At 43.9% G+C, this 18,733-nt stretch overlaps 1 protein-coding gene across 1 annotated transcript; it reads left to right on the top strand.

Moving 5' to 3' along the window:
• The first annotated feature begins 14,245 nt into the window (after nucleotides 1-14,245).
• Nucleotides 14,246-15,202, top strand: LOC113773842. The gene has a single exon (XM_027318446.1). It carries the CDS (start codon nucleotides 14,246-14,248, stop codon nucleotides 15,200-15,202), a length of 957 nt encoding a protein of 318 aa, XP_027174247.1.
• Nucleotides 15,203-18,733: the final 3,531 nt, after the last annotated feature.

Raw genomic sequence — 18,733 nt, 5'->3', positions numbered from 1 at the left:
TTTATTAATTGGATGTCAAGGGCCCGATGTTCAACTTGATTTATTAATCTCGTGCCAATTTAGTCAATTAAATCCGTAATTGTTTGATTGATTAATATTAGTGGCAACTGGTGTGTTTACACATTAGAGGAATGTGCAATCTAATTTAAATAACCCTCGTAGCGTGTTATTGATTAGGGCTAGGTTTTTCTGGTTATTAATGCAATTAGAAAATTAATTCCTACGGTCGTACCTAGGAGTACTTTTCTGGTTAGGGGTGATTAATGGTCGTACCTTGGTCACCTATAACTTAAGGAAAAATTGGTTGTCAGACTATAACTAGCCTATTAATACATTAAGTGAACCTCTCCTGCATCAATGATCGGATAAATGGACTGTGCCTGAGTAGTTGTATCCTTGACTAGAATTTATTTATTCCTGATTAAATTCCTGCTATATTTGCGCTAGTTATTTATTCATTTTTAGTTAAATTGTTTAATTGTTTTTAGTTGCATTCCGGTGAAATCCCCCTTTATCAATTGGACTTTGAAAGAGACAGATATCTCCAGTCCCTGAGGAGACGACCCTACTTGCCACTGTCTACTATTTAGTAATTTTTGTCAATTAATGAATTCTGGTATATTGGGTTAAGCAAACTCTTCGGGAATAGGGTGAATCAAGTAACCCATTGCACACCTAGAGTCCCTGCTCCAGTACCTAGGATTAATTATTGACTGCTTTTGGTGGTAGCTAGGTTCTATTATTATTATTATTATTGCACAGGCTGATGACCTGTCAATTTTTGGCGCCGTTGCCGGGGACTGGCGTTATTATTTGTTTCTTTTTAAATTCAATTTTGTCCTAATTTTCTGGTCTTCTTCTAGTGTATGCCTCGATCTTCTCGTACAGGTGATTTGATTTTTGACCACGAGATAGAGAAGACCGCGCGTAGAACGAGAAAGGAAACCAGACAACTCAGAGAAGAGCACTCCAGGGCTACATCTCAAAGACCCGAGTCAGAAGTTGAACCAACAGATTCGTTTGATGACACTTCAAGTGACTCTGACCAGGAGGAAGGAACCATGGCTAATGCACAAACATTAAGGGAGTTGGCTGCTCCTGATTTAACTCAGCAGCCTTTGTGCATTACTTTCCCCGCTTTAAATGACAACATTCCATTTGAACTAAAATCTGGTCTGATTCAGCTTTTACCCTCTTTTCATGGTTTACCAGGTGAAGAGCCGTATAAGCATCTGCAGGAGTTTGATGTTGTTTGCAACAGTATGAAACCCCCGGGAATCACAGAAGAGCAGATAAAAATGAGGGCATTCCCCTTCTCCTTGAAAGATTCTGCGAAGGACTGGCTGTACTACCTGTCACCAGGTAGCATCACCACGTGGGGCCAATTGATGAAAAAAATTTTGGATAAATATTTTCCTGCATCCAGGGCTGCAAGTCTAAGGAAAGAAATTTGTGGGATCAAACAGCATCCAGGGGAGTCACTTTACGAGTATTGGGAACGGTATAAGAACTTGTTGCGCAGGTGCCCCCAACACCAAATAAGTGAGCAGTTGATCATACAATATTTTTATGAGGGACTCATTTTTAGAGACAGGAGCATCATTGATGCTGCAAGTGGAGGGGCACTGGTGAACAAAACCCCTCAGGAAGCACGGGAGTTAATAGAGGGGATGGCAGAGAACTCACAGCAATTCAGTACAAGAGAGGATGTTCCAATACGTAGGGTGAATGAGATAGAGACACCCTCTGTGCAGCAGCAGCTAAATGAGTTGACTGCTTTTGTTAGGCAACAGGCTGTGAGAAATGCATCACAAGCCAGGGTATGCGGGATTTGCACCGGTATAGGCCACTCTGCAGACATGTGCCCAATGATTCAGGAAGAAACTGCAGAACAGGTGAACATGGCTGACCACGCGCCCGCGCCAAGGAAGCAGTACGACCCTTACTCAAGCACCTACAACCCCGGGTGGAGAGATCATCCCAACCTCAGTTATGGAGGGAATAGGCAACCCAACTTTACACCGAACAGGCAGTCTAGCTTTGTGCCAAATAAGCCACCAGGGTACCAGCAGCAATACCAACCCCGACCACCTCCGCCCCCTCAATCCGGTTCATCTATGGAGGAGATGATGAAACAAATGATGACAACCATGGCACAAAATCAGCAAAGGACAGAGGCAACTATTATGCAAAATCAGCAAAGGACGGAGGCAACCATTATGCAACATCAGCAAAGGACGGATTCCGAAATGCAGGACATAAGGAATCAGATAAGTCAACTGGCCACAACAATCAACCGCTTGGATGCCCAAAATCAAGGTAAATTGCCATCTCAACCTGAGTTGAACCCGAAGAATGTGAGCGCCATGACCTTGAGGAGTGGCAAGGAAGTTCAAGGGCCTGAGCCTGTGATCCCCAAGGACAAGGATGAAGAGAAGATCGAAAGTGAGCTCGAAAGGGAGGACAGCAATGGTGCAGATCCACAGGTACTTCCTGACCCAACAATTACAGTTAGGACTAACCCGCCTCCTTTTCCTAGCAGGTTGGAAAAATCAAAGAAGCAGGATAAGGAGAGGGAAATCTTGGAGGTTTTTCGCAAGGTTGAGATAAATATCCCCCTCTTAGACGCCATCAAACAAGTACCAAAATATGCCAAGTTCCTAAGGGACTTGTGTGTCAACCAAAGGCGATTGAGAGGGGATGAACGGGTTATTGTTGGGGAGAATGTGTCAGCGGTCCTGCAGAGAAAGCTCCCACCGAAGTGCGGGGACCCAGGTATGTTTACTATTCCCTGTAGGATAGGTAATACTGTGATCAGAAGGGCCATGTTGGATCTGGGAGCATCAATTAATGTCATGCCTAAGTCTATCTATGCTTCTCTAAAATTAGGTCCATTAAAAGAAACTGGAATTATCATTCAATTAGCTGACCGAACTAATGCATATCCTGATGGGTTGGTTGAAGATGTATTGGTAAAAGTTAATGATTTGGTGTTTCCAGCTGATTTTTATGTACTGGATATGGATGATGATCACTCCCCTGATCCCTCACCTTTGTTATTGGGTAGACCTTTTATGAGCACTGCACAGACGAAAATTGATGTTAATAAGGGTACCTTGTCCATGGAGTTTGATGGGGAAATTGTGCATTTTAATATTTTTGATACTATGAAATACCCCTCGAACTCCAACTTTAGCTCAGTTTTCTCTGTGAGTGCTATTGATCCTGTAGTGCAGGAAGTGTTTGAAACTGATGGCAGGGATGAGTTGGAGGTGGCTTTAACCAAGCACCTCGAGTTGGAGACAACTCCTCAGGTGGAGTGGAGTGAGGATTTAAAATGCACAATAGGTGCATTACACTCATTGCAGACCACCACGAAAAGGTATGAAGTCTTACCTATTTTTACTCCCGAGCCTCACCAGAGGGTATTGCCATCTGTGGTGCAGGCACCTGTACTGGAGTTGAAACCTCTACCAGAGCACCTGAAATATGCATATCTGGGTGATAATGAGACACTCCCGGTGATTATCTCATCGGCACTGTCAAAAATCCAGGAAGAGAAATTGATCCGGGTCCTTCTGGAGCATAAAGAGGCGATAGGCTGGACAATCGCAGACATTAAGGGGATCAGCCCGACCATTTGTATGCACCGGATTAGGCTAGAAGACGATGCCAAACCTGTTAGGCAGGCTCAAAGAAGGCTCAATCCCCTCATGATGGAAGTTGTAAAGAAAGAAATTTTAAAATTGTTGGATGTGGGGATTATTTTTGCAATCTCTGATAGCCCTTGGGTGAGCCCGGTCCAGGTAGTCCCAAAGAAGGCAGAAGTGACGGTGGAGGCCAACCAAACGGGTGAGCTTGTTCCAGTGCGTAAGCCCACTGGATGGAGGCAATGTATAGACTACCGTAGGCTAAACGCCGTCACTAAAAAGGACCATATTCCTCTCCCTTTCATTGACCAAATGGTTGAACGTTTAGCTTGTAGGGCTTATTACTGTTTTTTGGATGGATTTTCAGGATACTTTCAGATAGCAATTACCCCGGAGGATCAAGAGAAGACAACCTTCACATGCCCGTTCGGGACCTTTGCCTATAGACGAATGCCATTTGGATTGTACAACGCACCCGCGACTTTCCAAAGATGTATGGTAAGCATCTTTTCTGAGTATGTTGAGAAAATAATAGAAGTTTTCATGGATGATTTCAGTGTGTATGGTGATAGTTTTGATACGTGTCTAGATAACCTGAAATTGATCCTGATAAGGTGTATAGAGACTAATCTCGTGCTTAATTGAGAAAAATGTCATTTTATGGTTGAACACGGGATAGTCCTGGGTCATATTGTATCGTCTAAGGGCATTGAAGTTGACAAGGCCAAAATAGACGTTATTTCTGCATTACCTTACCCCGCAAATGTGCGGGAGGTGCGTTCTTTTCTTGGGCATGCAGGTTTTTATCGAAGGTTCATCAAGGATTTTTCAAAAATTGGGGCCCCGTTGTTCCAACTCTTGCAAAAGGATGTAGCCTTCGAGTTTGATGACAAGTGTGAGAGAGCCTTTGACAAGCTGAGGGAATTGTTGACTTCACCCCCAATCATCCAGCCCCCCGATTGGAGTTTGCCATTTGAGATCATGTGCGATGCCAGTGATCATGCTGTTGGGGCTGTACTGGGGCAAAGAGTAGGGAAGGCAGCTCACGTCATCTACTATGCATCCCGAGCATTGAATGGAGTCCAGTTGAATTACTCCACCACTGAGAAGGAGCTTCTTGCAGTAATTTTTGCTCTAGAAAAGTTCAGGTCATATCTGTTAGGTGCTAAAGTGATTGTATTTTCTGATCATGCAGCATTAAGGTACCTGATGATCAAGAAAGATGCAAAGCCGAGGCTCATCAGGTGGATATTGCTACTACAGGAATTTGACCTGGAAATAAGGGATAAAAGAGGCTCGGAGAATTTAGTAGCTGACCATCTGAGTCGTATACCCGTTGGAGAGGATAATGAACCATTGAGAGATGCATTCCCTGAAGAACACTTATTTTCTTTAAATTCTCAGTTGCCTTGGTATGCTGATTTAGTCAATTATTTGGTAACTGGTAATTTTCCTACAAGTTGGCAAAAATCGAAGAGGGATAAATTGAAGAGCGACGCCAAGTATTTTATCTGGGATGACCCGTACTTATGGAAGAGATGTGCAGATCAGGTGATGAGGAGATGTGTAAGTGAAATGGAATTTCAATCGATTTTAGCTTTTTGTCATACTTTTGCCTGTGGAGGTCATTTTGGACCCAAGAGAACTGCTCATAAGGTTTTAGAAAGTGGATTTTATTGGCCTTCATTGTTTAAGAATGCCTATGTGTTTTGTAAGTCATGTGATCGCTGTCAAAGGGTAGGTAATATAGCCCGTAAAGATCATATGCCCCAAGTCCCGATGATTTTTGTAGAAATTTTTGATGTCTGGGGTATAGATTTCATGGGGCCTTTTCCTACTTCATTTGGTTTTCTGTATATTTTGCTGGCAGTTGATTATGTGTCTAAATGGGTGGAGGCTAAGGCCACTCGAACTAATGACTCGAAAGTGGTTGCAGATTTTGTCAGATCTAATATTTTTGTGCGATTTGGAATGCCAAAAGCTATTGTCAGTGATAGGGGAACGCACTTCTGCAACAAAACCGTAGCTGCGTTATTTCGCAAGTATGGTGTACTCCACAGAGTCTCAACGTCGTATCACCCCCAGACCAATGGTCAAGCGGAGGTGTCGAATCGGGAGATAAAGTCCATCTTGGAGAAAATGGTGCGCCCCGATAGAAAAGATTGGAGTCAACGGTTGGAAGATGCACTCTGGGCCTATCGGACGACATACAAGACACCTATAGGGATGTCTCCCTATAGGTTGGTATTTGGTAACCCGTGTCATCTTCCAGTAGAGTTCGAGCATAAAGCATTTTGGGCGGTTAAGCAATGCAATATGGATATTGAGGAGGGCGGAATCCAAAGGAAGTTACAATTACAGGAGTTGGAGGAGATTCGCAATGAAGCTTATGAGAATGCGGTAATTTATAAGGAGAAAAATAAAATTTTTCATGACCAACAGATCTCAAGGAAGACATTCGAGTGTGGGCAAAAAGTTCTGCTGTACCACTCCAAATTGCAGTTATTTCCAGGTAAATTACGTTCTCGTTGGATTGGCCCTTTTGTTGTGACTAATGTCTTCCATTATGGTGCAGTCGAGATCCAAAGTTTGAAAGCTGAGAAGAAATTTGTAGTGAATGGTCATCGTCTCAAGCCGTATTATGAAGGGGTTCCAACTGAACGGGTGGAGGTGATGCACTTGGAGGATCCGACTTGCTTAGTTTAAGCAAATTTTTGGACAATGTCTAGCCAAACACATTAAAGAAAGGCGCTCATTGGGAGGCAACCCAATTGTTTCCTTTAATTGTTTGTTGGTTTCGTGTCACCGTTTAAATCTGTTTTCCTTGAACTTGACTGATTTTGGGTGTTAATTTTCATTTTTGCTGATTTGTAGGCAACCTTCAGTCATGACGCGCCCGCGTGGTGACGTGCAGGGAGCTCACGATCAGGAATTTCTGAAACTTCTGGGAGCTCTCCTGCCCTCATGGCGTGCCCGCGTGGTGACGTGCAGGGAGCTCACGATCAGGGATTTCTGAAACTTCTGGGAGCTCTCCTGCCGTCATGGCGTGCCCGCGTGGTGATGTGCAGGATGCTCACGATCAGAAACTTCTGAACTTCTGGGAGCTCTCCTGCCCTCATGGCGTGCCCGCGTCACGTTCGCGGGAAAGGTCAGGATTCAAAAAAAAAAAAAAAATTGTCTTTTTACCGTAGCTACTTCTTTTCTTTTTTGTTACAAAAGAAAAAAATAAATAAATAAAAATAAAAATAAAAAATTAAATACAAAATTTGAAAAATAAAAAAAAATATAATAACATTTAAAAAAAAAAAAAAAAACAACCAAAAGAATTTTTCCTCTTAGCCGCAGCAACTTCTCTGTTTGGAAGGTTACTCTTTTCTTTTCCTTCTTTTCTTTTCTTTCTTTCTTTCTTTCTTCTTCTTTCTTTCTCTTTTCTTTCTTTCTTCCCCTCTGCACGCCGCGCGCCCACAGCAGCCTCAGCAACTCCCCTCATCTCCACAGCCGACCCCGCGCTCCTCCACCTGCTGTGGCGACGCACGCCACCCACTCGCGCGGGCTCTCCCTTTCTTCTCCAGTTCATCCGGCACCAGCTCAGCACACGCAGGGAGTCTCTCCCTCTCTCTTCGATCCAGGACCATCAGCCGCGACCCAGCCCCACGCTCGCAGGACTGCAGCCGCCATCACCACGGGCCGCTCTGCCCACCGTGAACCTCCCCCAACTGCCCCGTCCGCCGCGAGCTCACGAACGCACGGCCGCGCGCCGCTGCCTTTCGCAGCCAGCTCCACGCGCCGCCACCTCTCCCTGCTCACGCCGCACGCAGCGACTATTTCTTCTCCCCTCAGTCTGCCGCTGACCAGCTCAGCGCAGCCACCACCCGATCTGCTCCACAGTCGCGCACGCTCTACTCCGTCGCGCGCGGCCGCACTACTTCCAGCTCCACCAAGTGCTAGCAACCCAACCGCTCCACCGTGAACCTCCCCCAACTGCCCTGTTCGCCGACTGCCACGGTATTGGTGGAGGTATTTCACTCTTGCCCCCAATTTCTCAGTTGTGAGTGGATCCGCCTGGCTTAACTTTAGTTGGTGTGGGCAGTGTGTGATTTCTCTTCCATAGTCTACTCCACCAGTGGTACTGGTGGAATAATTGGACTTCAATTGGGTGTTTCTATTTGGTTGGCTGAGTAATTATTCTGTTATCTTTCGGATTGCTGATTTTGAGTTGCGATTTTTCTTGGCCAACTGGAGCCGTTTATTGAGATTTTGGGTGAGCTAAATTGCTGTGATTGTTTGTTGACTTTGGGGGACACTTTGACCCTCACGTTGTTTGTGGACATTGGCTGCCTCGTTGTGCATTGCTGGGCATTATTTTGCTAGAATTGCTGGATAATTTGCTGAGGTTCCTTTTGGGTTTTTAGTTGAGTTATTTCTGAAATTTCTTGTTGCTTTAGAGAGACTGGCCGCATGCTCTACTTGTTGGGATTGGTAGTATTCAGTTTAATTGCTTGTTGAATTGCTGATTTGGAGGAGCCTTCCTGTATCGGGCATTGGGCATTGCTACTTGCTCAAACTCCTCTTTTTGTGATTGGTTGGGTCATTCCTGGGAAATTATTGTTTTGTTCTGCTGAATTTCCTTTGCTGGTTGCCTTTGCTGGATTCCATACCTGTTGGAGCTCCTGTTGCTTAGAACTGACTGCTGGGTGCCATGGTGAGACCAAAATCCTCCTCTAGGTCTAGGGCCTCTCAGTCTCAACCCCCTCCACAGGCATCTATTCCTGTAAATACACCTACCAACCTACCGTACTCTTCTAATGTCCGAACCCGTTTGGGTAGGGGTAGAGGTGCTCAGGTAGATACCCCAACTCACTTTGGAGGGCACTTGACCTTCACTAGACCTGCGGATCAGCAGAGGTATGCCAAAGTCTGTGAGCGGCGTATCATACCTTGTAAGACTAGTGACAAATTAACCATGATGGGCCTAGGCATATGATAGGAGGTCGAGCAGATGCTTACAGCCATCGGGTGGCGCCCATATCTCGATATCTTCTGCCCCGCATTTGTCGAGCTGACTCGGGAGTTTTATGCTACCTTTGAGTTTGAGTTGCCCTCGAGGTTCACCGTTGCGACACCTAATGTCATTCGCTTCCGTCTGATGGGTCGGGAATTTAATTTTTCGATTACCGAATTTAATTTGGCATTCGGGTTCATTACTCGAGAGTATGCTGAGACGAGGGAGTATAGTGAGAGTGCCTGTGACTACGTAGAGCCATTCCTCTCCCGCTACCATGATGTATGGGAGGAAATGTCCGTCGATGGGGAGCGCTACGATCCTTCCCGGTCTAGGAGTTCCTTTCTTAAGGACCCTAGTGCCCGCTATGTTCAGCGATTCTTAGCCTACAGCTACTCAGGGCGCAAGGACAGCTCCGGTATACTCTCTCGCCCCGAGTTTTTCTTCCTCTGGAGCATGAAGAACAACATCAAGGTCAATTTGGGGTGTTGGTTGGCGGCGCAGTTCAAGACGGTTCTGACCAAGAAGAACAAACCTCTGATCCTTGGGTCCTTTATCACTCACTTGGCGACCGAGCTAGGGGTTCTTGACTTGGAGGACCATGACCTACATTTGGCATTCGAGATGGAGCTCTTGGATGTGGATTGCTTAGAGAGGATGGGAGTCGTCGAGCGCTTGCCCGATGGTTCCTACCAGTTTACCCCTCCGGGACCACCTCGAGCTCCGGGTGCCCATCCTACGCCCCGTCCAGAACCCTCGTCCTTTCATGAGTCGGCCGAGGACACGGCTGGGCCGTCATCTTCTGCACCACCTCCACGCCGTGGGATTTCTGAATGGCAGCAACTCCGGGAGCAGGTTCAGACTTTGGAGGCTCGGATGGTCAACGTTGACGCCAATGTTGCCGGCATGGCACAGAATTTGGCGCAGTTTCTGATGCATACAGGCTTTGCACCTCCGTTTCCACCTCGCCCTCCGCTTTGACCCGGTTTCAGGGAAGTTTGGTCCTTTTCCCTCTCACTTTTGTTTTACATTTGTCACATTGAGGACAATGTGTCCTATAGGTGTGGGGGGGGTGCTAGTGTTTTCCGTTTTTAGTAGTTTTTAGTTCTTAGTAATTTTTAGTTTTCAGTTTTAGTTCTTAGTTTTTAGTAGTTTTTAGTTTTTAATAGTTTCTAGTTTTATTAGTTTTTAGTTTTAATTCTAGTTGCTTATTTTCTTTCTTTGTGACTACTAATTCTAGTTTTAATTCTTAGTTTTAATCCCATGTGGCTATTAAAAAAAAAAAAAAAAAAAAAAAAAAAAAAAAGAGAAAAAATTTTGGTTTGTTGACTCTAGTTCTACTTTTGCCAAGTTCTTTTTAAATATAATGTATCGGGTTAGTGTGGTTGGATTCGAGATGTCTCCTTGGTGAATATCGGACTGCTTGATTCTTGTGATTTCTTTGTTAATTTTTCTAGGCATAGGGAATGACTGTTGGCATTTTAATGTGAACTGGTCCAATATTGACTCCAGTTCTCTATGTTTGGCAATAATGAGGCGAGTTGCTCCTATTTTTGGTTCTTGGTGTAGTTATCATGTGTTCTTGGCTTTGTTTGGCTGTGAATAATCTGGACTGTACTCCGCTATGAGTTACTACTGAGTAACCGGGGTTCGGCACCTAAAAGTGTCGATTCTCGCGTCAAAAGGTGGTACTTTATATGAGTACGTGGTTGTATAGCGGTAGGAGTTGAGTAACCGGGCTCCTTCATCTAAAAATGTTGGAGTTCGCGTCAAAAGGCTCCGGCGGCTAGAGACTAAGTCTCCTTGGGTCGAATATTATTATGTAAAAAAAAAAAAAAAAGTGAAAAAAAGAGAGAATAAATAATAGGGAAGCTTGCTGGTTTATGGACTTAATATGGGGACTTGTGTGAATATTTGGACCATTAGCCGATAAATGCTGTGTGTCATTCCTTTTCCTTAGATGAGTTAATTCGGAAATTGAAAGAGTTTGTGGTTTAGGGACTAACTGGGGGGATGTTTCTCGGATTTTAACTACTAGTGCCCGCTATATGATTTTCTCTTGAATCTCTTGGCAATGTGGTAGATAAGAGTGATGACCACTATCAACTTTTGGGGTCTGCCCACTTTTCTTATGCTTGAGGGCAAGCATGGTTTAGGTGTGGGGGGAATTGATAGGGTATAATCTGTTAGTAATTTTATTATTAATTTCCCCTTCTATCCCTGACGAATATTGTGTTAATTGCTGGTATTTACTCATATTTGGTATTTGGAATCAAGTTCAGGAGTGAAGCAGAAATATTACCAAATGGAGGGACTTTCTAGAGCATATTACTAAGGGTCAATTCAGCAGGGCCTAGCATTGGTAATTCACCATCTCAATTTCGGTGGGGGCCCATGGAAAAGACCACTAGCCATTTGGCCAAAAGCTGGCAACGTACAAAGCCTAAGAAGACTAAGAAGAAAGGAGGCAGCTTGTGATCAATTGGTGGGGACCGCTGGATATCTTTCTTTTGTTTCTTTTAAAGGCAACTAACGTACGGAGGCAAGGGACCGCTTTTAGTTGAGCTTCTTAGCCTAGTCTTTAGTTTAGTTTTTCTTTTTTTTTTTCCTTGGACTGGCCTCTGACACACGCCAGGTGTTTGACAATATTCCCCAACGGGGAAAACCTCCTTCATTCCTTACTTCTTAGTACAAAACAATGCCTTCGCAATTTATTAACTCGTCTGGTGATTTAATTATGCGGCGTGGCTAAGTCTTTCATCTAGTCAAGGGTCAACTCGACGGCGCAGTCCCGAAAATCTGTGAGATCTAAATAATTTTCACGTGTTCCTTTATCTATTAATATTAGCATGTTGTCTGATTTAATTTTCATGGGATTATTTTATTAATTGGATGTCAAGGGCCCGATGTTCAATTTGATTCATTAATCTCGTGCCAATTTAGTCAATTAAATCCATAATTGTTTGATTGATTAATATTAGTGGCAACTGGTGTGTTTACACATTAGAGGAATGTGCAATCTAATTTAAATAACCCTCGTAGCGTGTTATTGATTAGGGCTAGGTTTTTCTGGTTATTAATGCAATTGGAAAATCAATTCCTACGGTCGTACCTAGGAGTACTTTTCTGGTTAGGGGTGATTAACGGTCGTACCTTGGTCACCTATAAATTAAGGAAAAATTGGTCATTAGAGTTCCTCGATGGCTATAACTAGTCTATTAATAAATTAAGTGAACCTCTCTTGCATCAATGATCGGATAAATGGACTGTGCCTGAGTAGTTGTATCCTTGGCTAGAATTTATTTATTCCTGATTAAATTCCTGCTACATTTGCGCTAGTTATTTATTCATTTTTAGTTAAATTGTTTGATTGTTCTTAGTTGCATACCGGTGAAATCCCCCTTTATCAATTGGATTTTGAAAGAGACAGATATCTCCAGTCCCTGAGGAGACGACCCTACTTGCCATTGTCTACTATTTAGTAATTGTTGCCAATTAATTAATTCTGGTATATCGGGTTAAGCAAACTCTTCGGGAACAGGGTGAATCAAGTAACCCATTGCACACCTAGAGTCCCTGCTCCAGTACCTAGGATTAATTATTGACTGCTTTTAGTGGTAGCTAGGTTCTATTTTTATTATTATTATTGCACAGGCTGACGACCTGTCAGTATATCAGGTGGGACTTATGCAAATATCAGGTGGGACTTGGGACTTATGCAAATAACGAGTATTGGGATAGGTTTATATCAGGTGGTAGCTCATTAGGCATTGGAAACTGTGGGAAATTGACTTTTCCAGACCCATAAGATTCTAGATTTAGATTTGGGTCTAATTAAATTTAATGGACCTGGATCTGAATCAAAGAGATCCAATCCAAATCCTACCTATTGATATGCCTAAACAGAAATAATTTTATAAGATTGAGATTTTATTGCAATTTTACATCCTCTCAAATAAATATATGGTTAAAGAATTAATATTCTTATATTAGTCTACTTGTTTAATTCTTGTGTTAGATATTTCTTCTTAAAACATTCTTTCTTTCAACTTGTTTTTTTTTGGGTTGCTTTTTGTTGCTTAAAATGTACAACTAGATGTAATAACGTATCAATTTTTATCCAAATTCAATCTAGACTCAACGTCCTTACCAACTTCAATCTGCTAAATGCCTATTTCATATTTTTATTTTGATGCATTGATTGTTTATAGGTTTTACTATCGTGTTTCATTTCCTGAGCCTAATGAATATTGACACATTTAAGAATCTTTAAAAAGGAATCGAAAGTTTCTTAATTTGACCTGAGTGGTCCTTTTTTTTTAAATATCTTTTTTTTTGAATCGTGATTTTGTCATGACTGTATTACTATTTTCTACTAAAAAAAATGCTACCGGTTTGCATTAATAGCTAGTGGCACTTGTGGTGAATCATAGAAATAAACTTTTATATTTCATACTTATAATTTGATAAAATATTTGTCCAATGATTGGACAAGTGCGTGTGAATGGTTTACCAATAGTTGTTGTGAAATTAGATTGAAATACAATTTATAATATTTGTCAAGCCAAAATTTCTGAGAATAGAGAGACGTGTACAGAGATTTTTCTTACTAATTTCTTTATTTTACTTGAGGCTTAGAGCTTGAGTTTTTTATTTGTTATAGAATGAATTTCTTTGTTTTTTAATTAATAAAATTGAGAATTTTTCATTCAAAAAGTCGAAGTTAGTTAGCTTATGCTTAAGAAAATTGTATTTCATCTTATTGTTTAATTTCTAAAGTTTGTAGCAAGAAATTACTTTTCGTACTTGTTTTGTTTTCAAAAGTCATTACATTTGAAATTTATTCCAATTTAATTTTTTTTGTATAAAAACTGTCTTAATGAAATTATATTTCCGAAAAATATTTCAAAGTTTTTGTTCTAGCAAAATATATCTCAAAGATGGTATTACCTTACATGAAAAACCCATAGAAATCATTCCAAATGTTCTCTCCCTTAGTGTATCTCCAAGAGATTAACTTATTTCCTAAAAGATTAGATTTTTTTCCTATTTGTCTTATATTCTAAGAGCAATTCAAAGGAATCTAGTACTAGTTTACAATAAATGATTTTCCTTCATAATTGCATAATTCCATTCTAAACCTAATTCTATTGGAGAAAGTTTACGTAAATAGGATTTTATTCCTAAACTAAAACATGAAAATTGATATTACAGGAAAACCCCCAAAAGTTGTTGTTTCGGCATTAGTTTATCAAGATATCGCATCATAATTAATTGTAATTGGAATAGATACTTCCAAAAGTAGTAGTGTCTCCGTTTCTTTAACCTTAAACCTAAATTTCCTTTTTTGGCAAGGTAGGTTTTTTCCGTAGTAGAGTCTCTGGCCGTCATGGCCACCGGTCCCTCCTCCACGGGGGAGGGGATCCCGCCTTCTGCCGGCTAGAAGAGTGGAGTACCGTCATTTGCAGACGTTGTTTCGTCTAGAGCAGCCGTGGATTTTCAGTCGAAATCTTTTGCGTCTTTGTCGGCTTCATGCCCAAGGGTGCAGGGGGTTGTGTCTTCCCATCGTGGAGAACCTGCTGTCAGTTTCTCTATGGAAGATATTGAACGTATTGCCGTTCCGTTTCAATATGCTTTGGTGGGTAAGTTCTCGAGGGGCCGCCCAAATATGGATGATCTGCGAAAATTTTTTCATGCGCTTGACTTGACGGCCGAGTTTTCTCTTGGGCTGTTGGATCGGAGACACATATTGATTCGTTTGGCTAACGAGGCAGATTACTATCGGGTGTGGTCGAGGGGAGTCTGGAGTATTAACAAGGCTCCCATGAGAGTATTTAAATGGTCAATTGATTTCCATGTGGATAGGGAAGCATCGATTGTTCCAGTCTGGTTTGCTCTTCCTAAGTTGCCAGTTCATATCTTCCATAAGGAATGTCTTTTTTCTATTGTTGGATGCTTGGGACGTCCCCTTTGTGTGGATGCGGCGACGGCAAAGGGATCTAGGCCAAATGTGGCTAGAGTTTGTGTAGAAGTAGATTTACTGAAGTCATTGCCAAGTAGGGTGTGGATTGCGTTTGGGGAGAGGATGGGCTTTTGGCAGCCGCTTATCCCAAAAAATTTACCAAAATACTGTGAACATTGCTTCCACCAGGGGCACGGTGTGGCTGAGTGCAGGATTAAGAACCCGGGCCTGAAGGTCTCGCGGTCATCGCAGGCAACCGCTGGAACGAGTGATGCTCCGACTGGTGCAGCAACAGCAGCAACAACGCAGATAGAAACGAAGGTGGACAAGCTGAAGGATGGCTTGGTGGAGGACGGGGAAGCGATGGTTGGTGCTAGAGCCAAGCGAATTCCACAGGGTAATGCTGATGACTTGGGCAGAGTGGAGGGAGTAGACACATCAGGGGCAGAAGGGCAGATGTCGCAAGCCATGGTGACTTCCATGGAGAACCAAACAGATAGGCACAAGCTCAGTAAGGCAGTTGGGGGGAGTGATCCTTCACCAGTGGAAGGCGGTGGGGATGAGGACGGCTGTGGGGAGCATGGCTAGCTGGTGGAGGAGGCTATCCAGTGGGCGGTGGAGCGACATATCGAGCACCTGGCAGACATCGTTTGCACAGAGGAAGGGGAAGTGGAGTTGGGCGCGATGGTAGCAGAAGACAATCTGGTGAGGGTGGAGGAGGATGCGCAGGTTGGGCTGTTAGATACTCATGGACCAGTTGCAATCCCGTGTGAAGGAAGGCTGTTCGTGGAGCTTGGCTGCGGAGAGGGAGATCGATTGGTGGCAGAAGGAAATTTGTCTCCAAGACCCATTATAGGCCATGGGGATTTGATAGCACCCGCCGTGCTGCAGCTCAATATAGATCAGTCGGCAGCGTTGGAGAAGGACCCAAAACAAGTTAAACTAAAGGGTCGACGGGGGATTCTTCCTTCAGATAGGCAGCTACGGTCCACTTCGACCGCTTCCAGCAACTCCTTCCAGGTTCTTTCCCATGATTAATGCTCTTTTCTGGAATATCAGAGGGGTTGCTAAGCCTCCTAATTTGAGACGACTAAAAAAATTAATTCGTTTGAATAATTTCCAATTGGTAGCTATTTGTGAGCCTAAACTCAATGTTAAGAATGTGGAGTCTATCCGATTAAGGTTATCTTTTGATGCTGTAGTGCTTAACCTATCGACGGATATTTGGGTGTTTTATAATTTGCCTTTTGCTTGCTCTGTCATTGGTAACGCGGATCAGCACATTTCCCTTGTTTTGTCACATCCATGGCTGCCATGTGCAATGCGATTCTCTGTTGTTCATGCCAAATGTACATTAGAGGAGCGTAAGGGGTTATGGCAAGCCTTGATCCTTGACAAACCAAGTTCCCAACCGTGGTGTATTTGTGGGGATTTTAATGCTATTATTGCTCCTGATGAAAAGAAACGGGGACGTCCCTTTAGTAGTACAGAGGGTTTGGAGTTAATGTCGTTCATGGAGGAGGCGGAGGTATTTGATGTAGGGTTTTCGGGGTCTTCATTCACATGGTGTAACAACCGTCAGGGAAGGGCAAGAATGTGGAAGAGATTGGATAGATTGCTGATTAATGAGGCATGCGCTGACCTCCCTGCATCCGTTGCAGTGTCTCATTTAGCTAGGCATCCTTCTGATCACGCTCCGCTAAAAATATCTTTTGCGTCCCGTTTGGATAACAAACCACACCCATTCCGATTCCTTAATGTCTGGACTTCCAATGGTTCGTTACTTGATGTCATTCGTACGGCCTGGCAGCAGGAGTGTCAGGGCTCACCCATGAGGATCTTATGTACGAAATTGTTGAAGACTAGAAGGGCCATACAGGAGTGGAACAAGCATACTTTCGGGAACATCTTTGACGCGTCTCGGGAGGCAGAGGCTGCGGTGCGTTGCGCCGAGGCAAGACTGGAGACGGAGGGCTCTGATGACGCTCAGGTGGAACTTCATCGGTCTCAAGCACGGCTCAATAATGCGCTGTATGTGGAAGAACAATACTGGAAGCAGAAGGCAAGGGTGAAATGGTTGCGCCAGGGTGATTGTAATTCCAAATATTTTCATGCTGTCCTGAGGCAGAGGAGAACACAAGGGGTTATTCACCGGATTAAAGACGCAAATGGAGTGTGGTTGGAATCTGACGATGGGATAGCAAATGAAGCGGTGAGATATTTTCCGGATCTTTTCTCTGAGCCAGCGGGGAATGCGGAGGACTTGCTGCAGGTGATCCCAACCTGTGTTCCAGCTGAGGATAGTGCGCGCTTGGAGGCCGATCTGACTATGGAGGAGGTGAAGAGGGTCATTTTAGCAATGGATGGTGAGAGTGCAGCGGGCCCGGATGGTTTCACGGGTAGGTTTTTTTCCTTCGCTTGGGAGGTGATTGGGCCGGATGTATTTAATGCTATTCTGAGTTTTTTTGGTGGGGCTTTGATTCCTCGGTTCTTTACCTCCACTTCCATTATATTGATCCCAAAAGGGCCCAGTCCTCAGGACTTTTTGAAATTTAGACCGATTAACCTGTGCACTTTTTTCAATAAAGTGTTGTCCAAGATCTTGGCGGATAGATTGGCCTCTCTTTTACCGTGCCTGGTGTCGCCTCAGCAAACTGGCTTTGTTAAGGGCCGGAACATTATTGAGAACTATCTGCTCGCACAAGAGCTAGTGTCTGGGATACGCAAGGCTTCGAGGGGAGGAAATGTTGCTTTAAAATTGGACATGTCCAAAGCTTACGATAGGGTATCTTGGATATTCCTGATCAAGGTATTGCGGCGCTTCGGGTTTGGAGAAAGATTTATTGACATGGTGTGGAGATTGATTTGAAATGTGTGGTTCTCGGTTATTGTCAATGGGGCATCCTATGGTTTCTTTCAATCGAGAAGGGGGCTAAGACAGGGAGATCCTTTATCTCCCGCGTTGTTTGTGCTAGGGGCAGAGGTTTTATCTAGGGCTTTAAACAACCTTGTAGCACAGGCTGGTTTTCTGGGGTTCAAAGTACCGATGGGGTGTCCCCCAGTTACGCACTTGGCCTTCGCGGATGATGTGTTGATCTTTACTAATGGTTCTGCTCGTGCTTTACGGAATATTATGCGGGTGTTGGAATTATATCAAAGTTCTTCCGGGCAACAGGTAAATGGTCAAAAGAGCGGCTATGTGGTGCATCGGTCCACCCCCATAGCTCGGCGGAGGACTATCGAGCGTATCACAGGGTTTCCTCATCAGCAATCCCCTATCCGGTATTTAGGGTTTCCGCTTCACCTCGGAAGGAGTAAGGCATCGGACTTTGGGGAAGTGAGTCAGGCTGTACTTGGGAGGATTCTTTCATGGAAGTCCAAGCTGTTGTCTCAGGGGGCCAAGCTTGTGCTTATCAAACATGTCCTTTCAGCTATCCCCTTGCACTTATTATCGGCAGCAGTATTACCGGCTTCAGTGTTTAGCATGATTGAGAAGGTTTGTTCTAAATTCTTGTGGGGATCAAGCGAGGGGGGTCCTAGATATCATTGGATTCGATGGGATCAGTTGTGCTTTCCAATGGAGGAGGGGGAGTGGGTTTCCGGCAGCTCCGAGACGTGTATACGGCATTCTCATTGAAGTTATGGTGGAAGTTCCGTACGGGGGATTCTTTATGGGCTAAGTTCTTGCTAGCAAAATATTGTCGCCAGTTTCACTCGTGTCAGGTGGAGTATAATGCAGGGGCGTCGGCCATGTGGAAACGGCTAACTAATGTCAGCCATTACGCGGAGTTGTCCATGCGGTGGTTGGTGTACTCGGGAACATGTGACTTTTGGTATGACAACTGGTTGGGTAGCGGGGCTCTTTTCCACAGAGTCACAGTTCACGCCAACCTGACATTCAAAGACTTTTTGGTAGATGGACGATGGTCTACACTGCTCCTTGCTCGCCATTTTCCCAAGGACATCATGGATTTGATATTACAGCAGCCTTCCCCAGTTGGTGAGCGGCCGGATGAGTTGGTATGGATGCCGTCTGCCTCTGGCCAGTTCTCGCTATCCTCCGCTCTCCAAGAGATCAGGCAAGTGCGGAGCGCTTCTTGGATTTTTTCTCACATTTGG

The sequence above is a fragment of the Coffea eugenioides genome, chromosome 6, assembly GCF_003713205.1.
Source record: "Coffea eugenioides isolate CCC68of chromosome 6, Ceug_1.0, whole genome shotgun sequence".
NCBI lineage: Eukaryota > Viridiplantae > Streptophyta > Magnoliopsida > Gentianales > Rubiaceae > Coffea > Coffea eugenioides.
The sequence above is the reverse complement of the archived record's forward strand: the minus strand, read 5'-3'. Positions and strand labels throughout refer to the sequence as shown.

Excerpts from the sequence above, each read along its gene's own strand:
- LOC113773842 (XM_027318446.1), top strand. The coding sequence starts at position 14,246 with ATGGAAGATATTGAACGTATTGCCGTTCCGTTTCAATATGCTTTGGTG.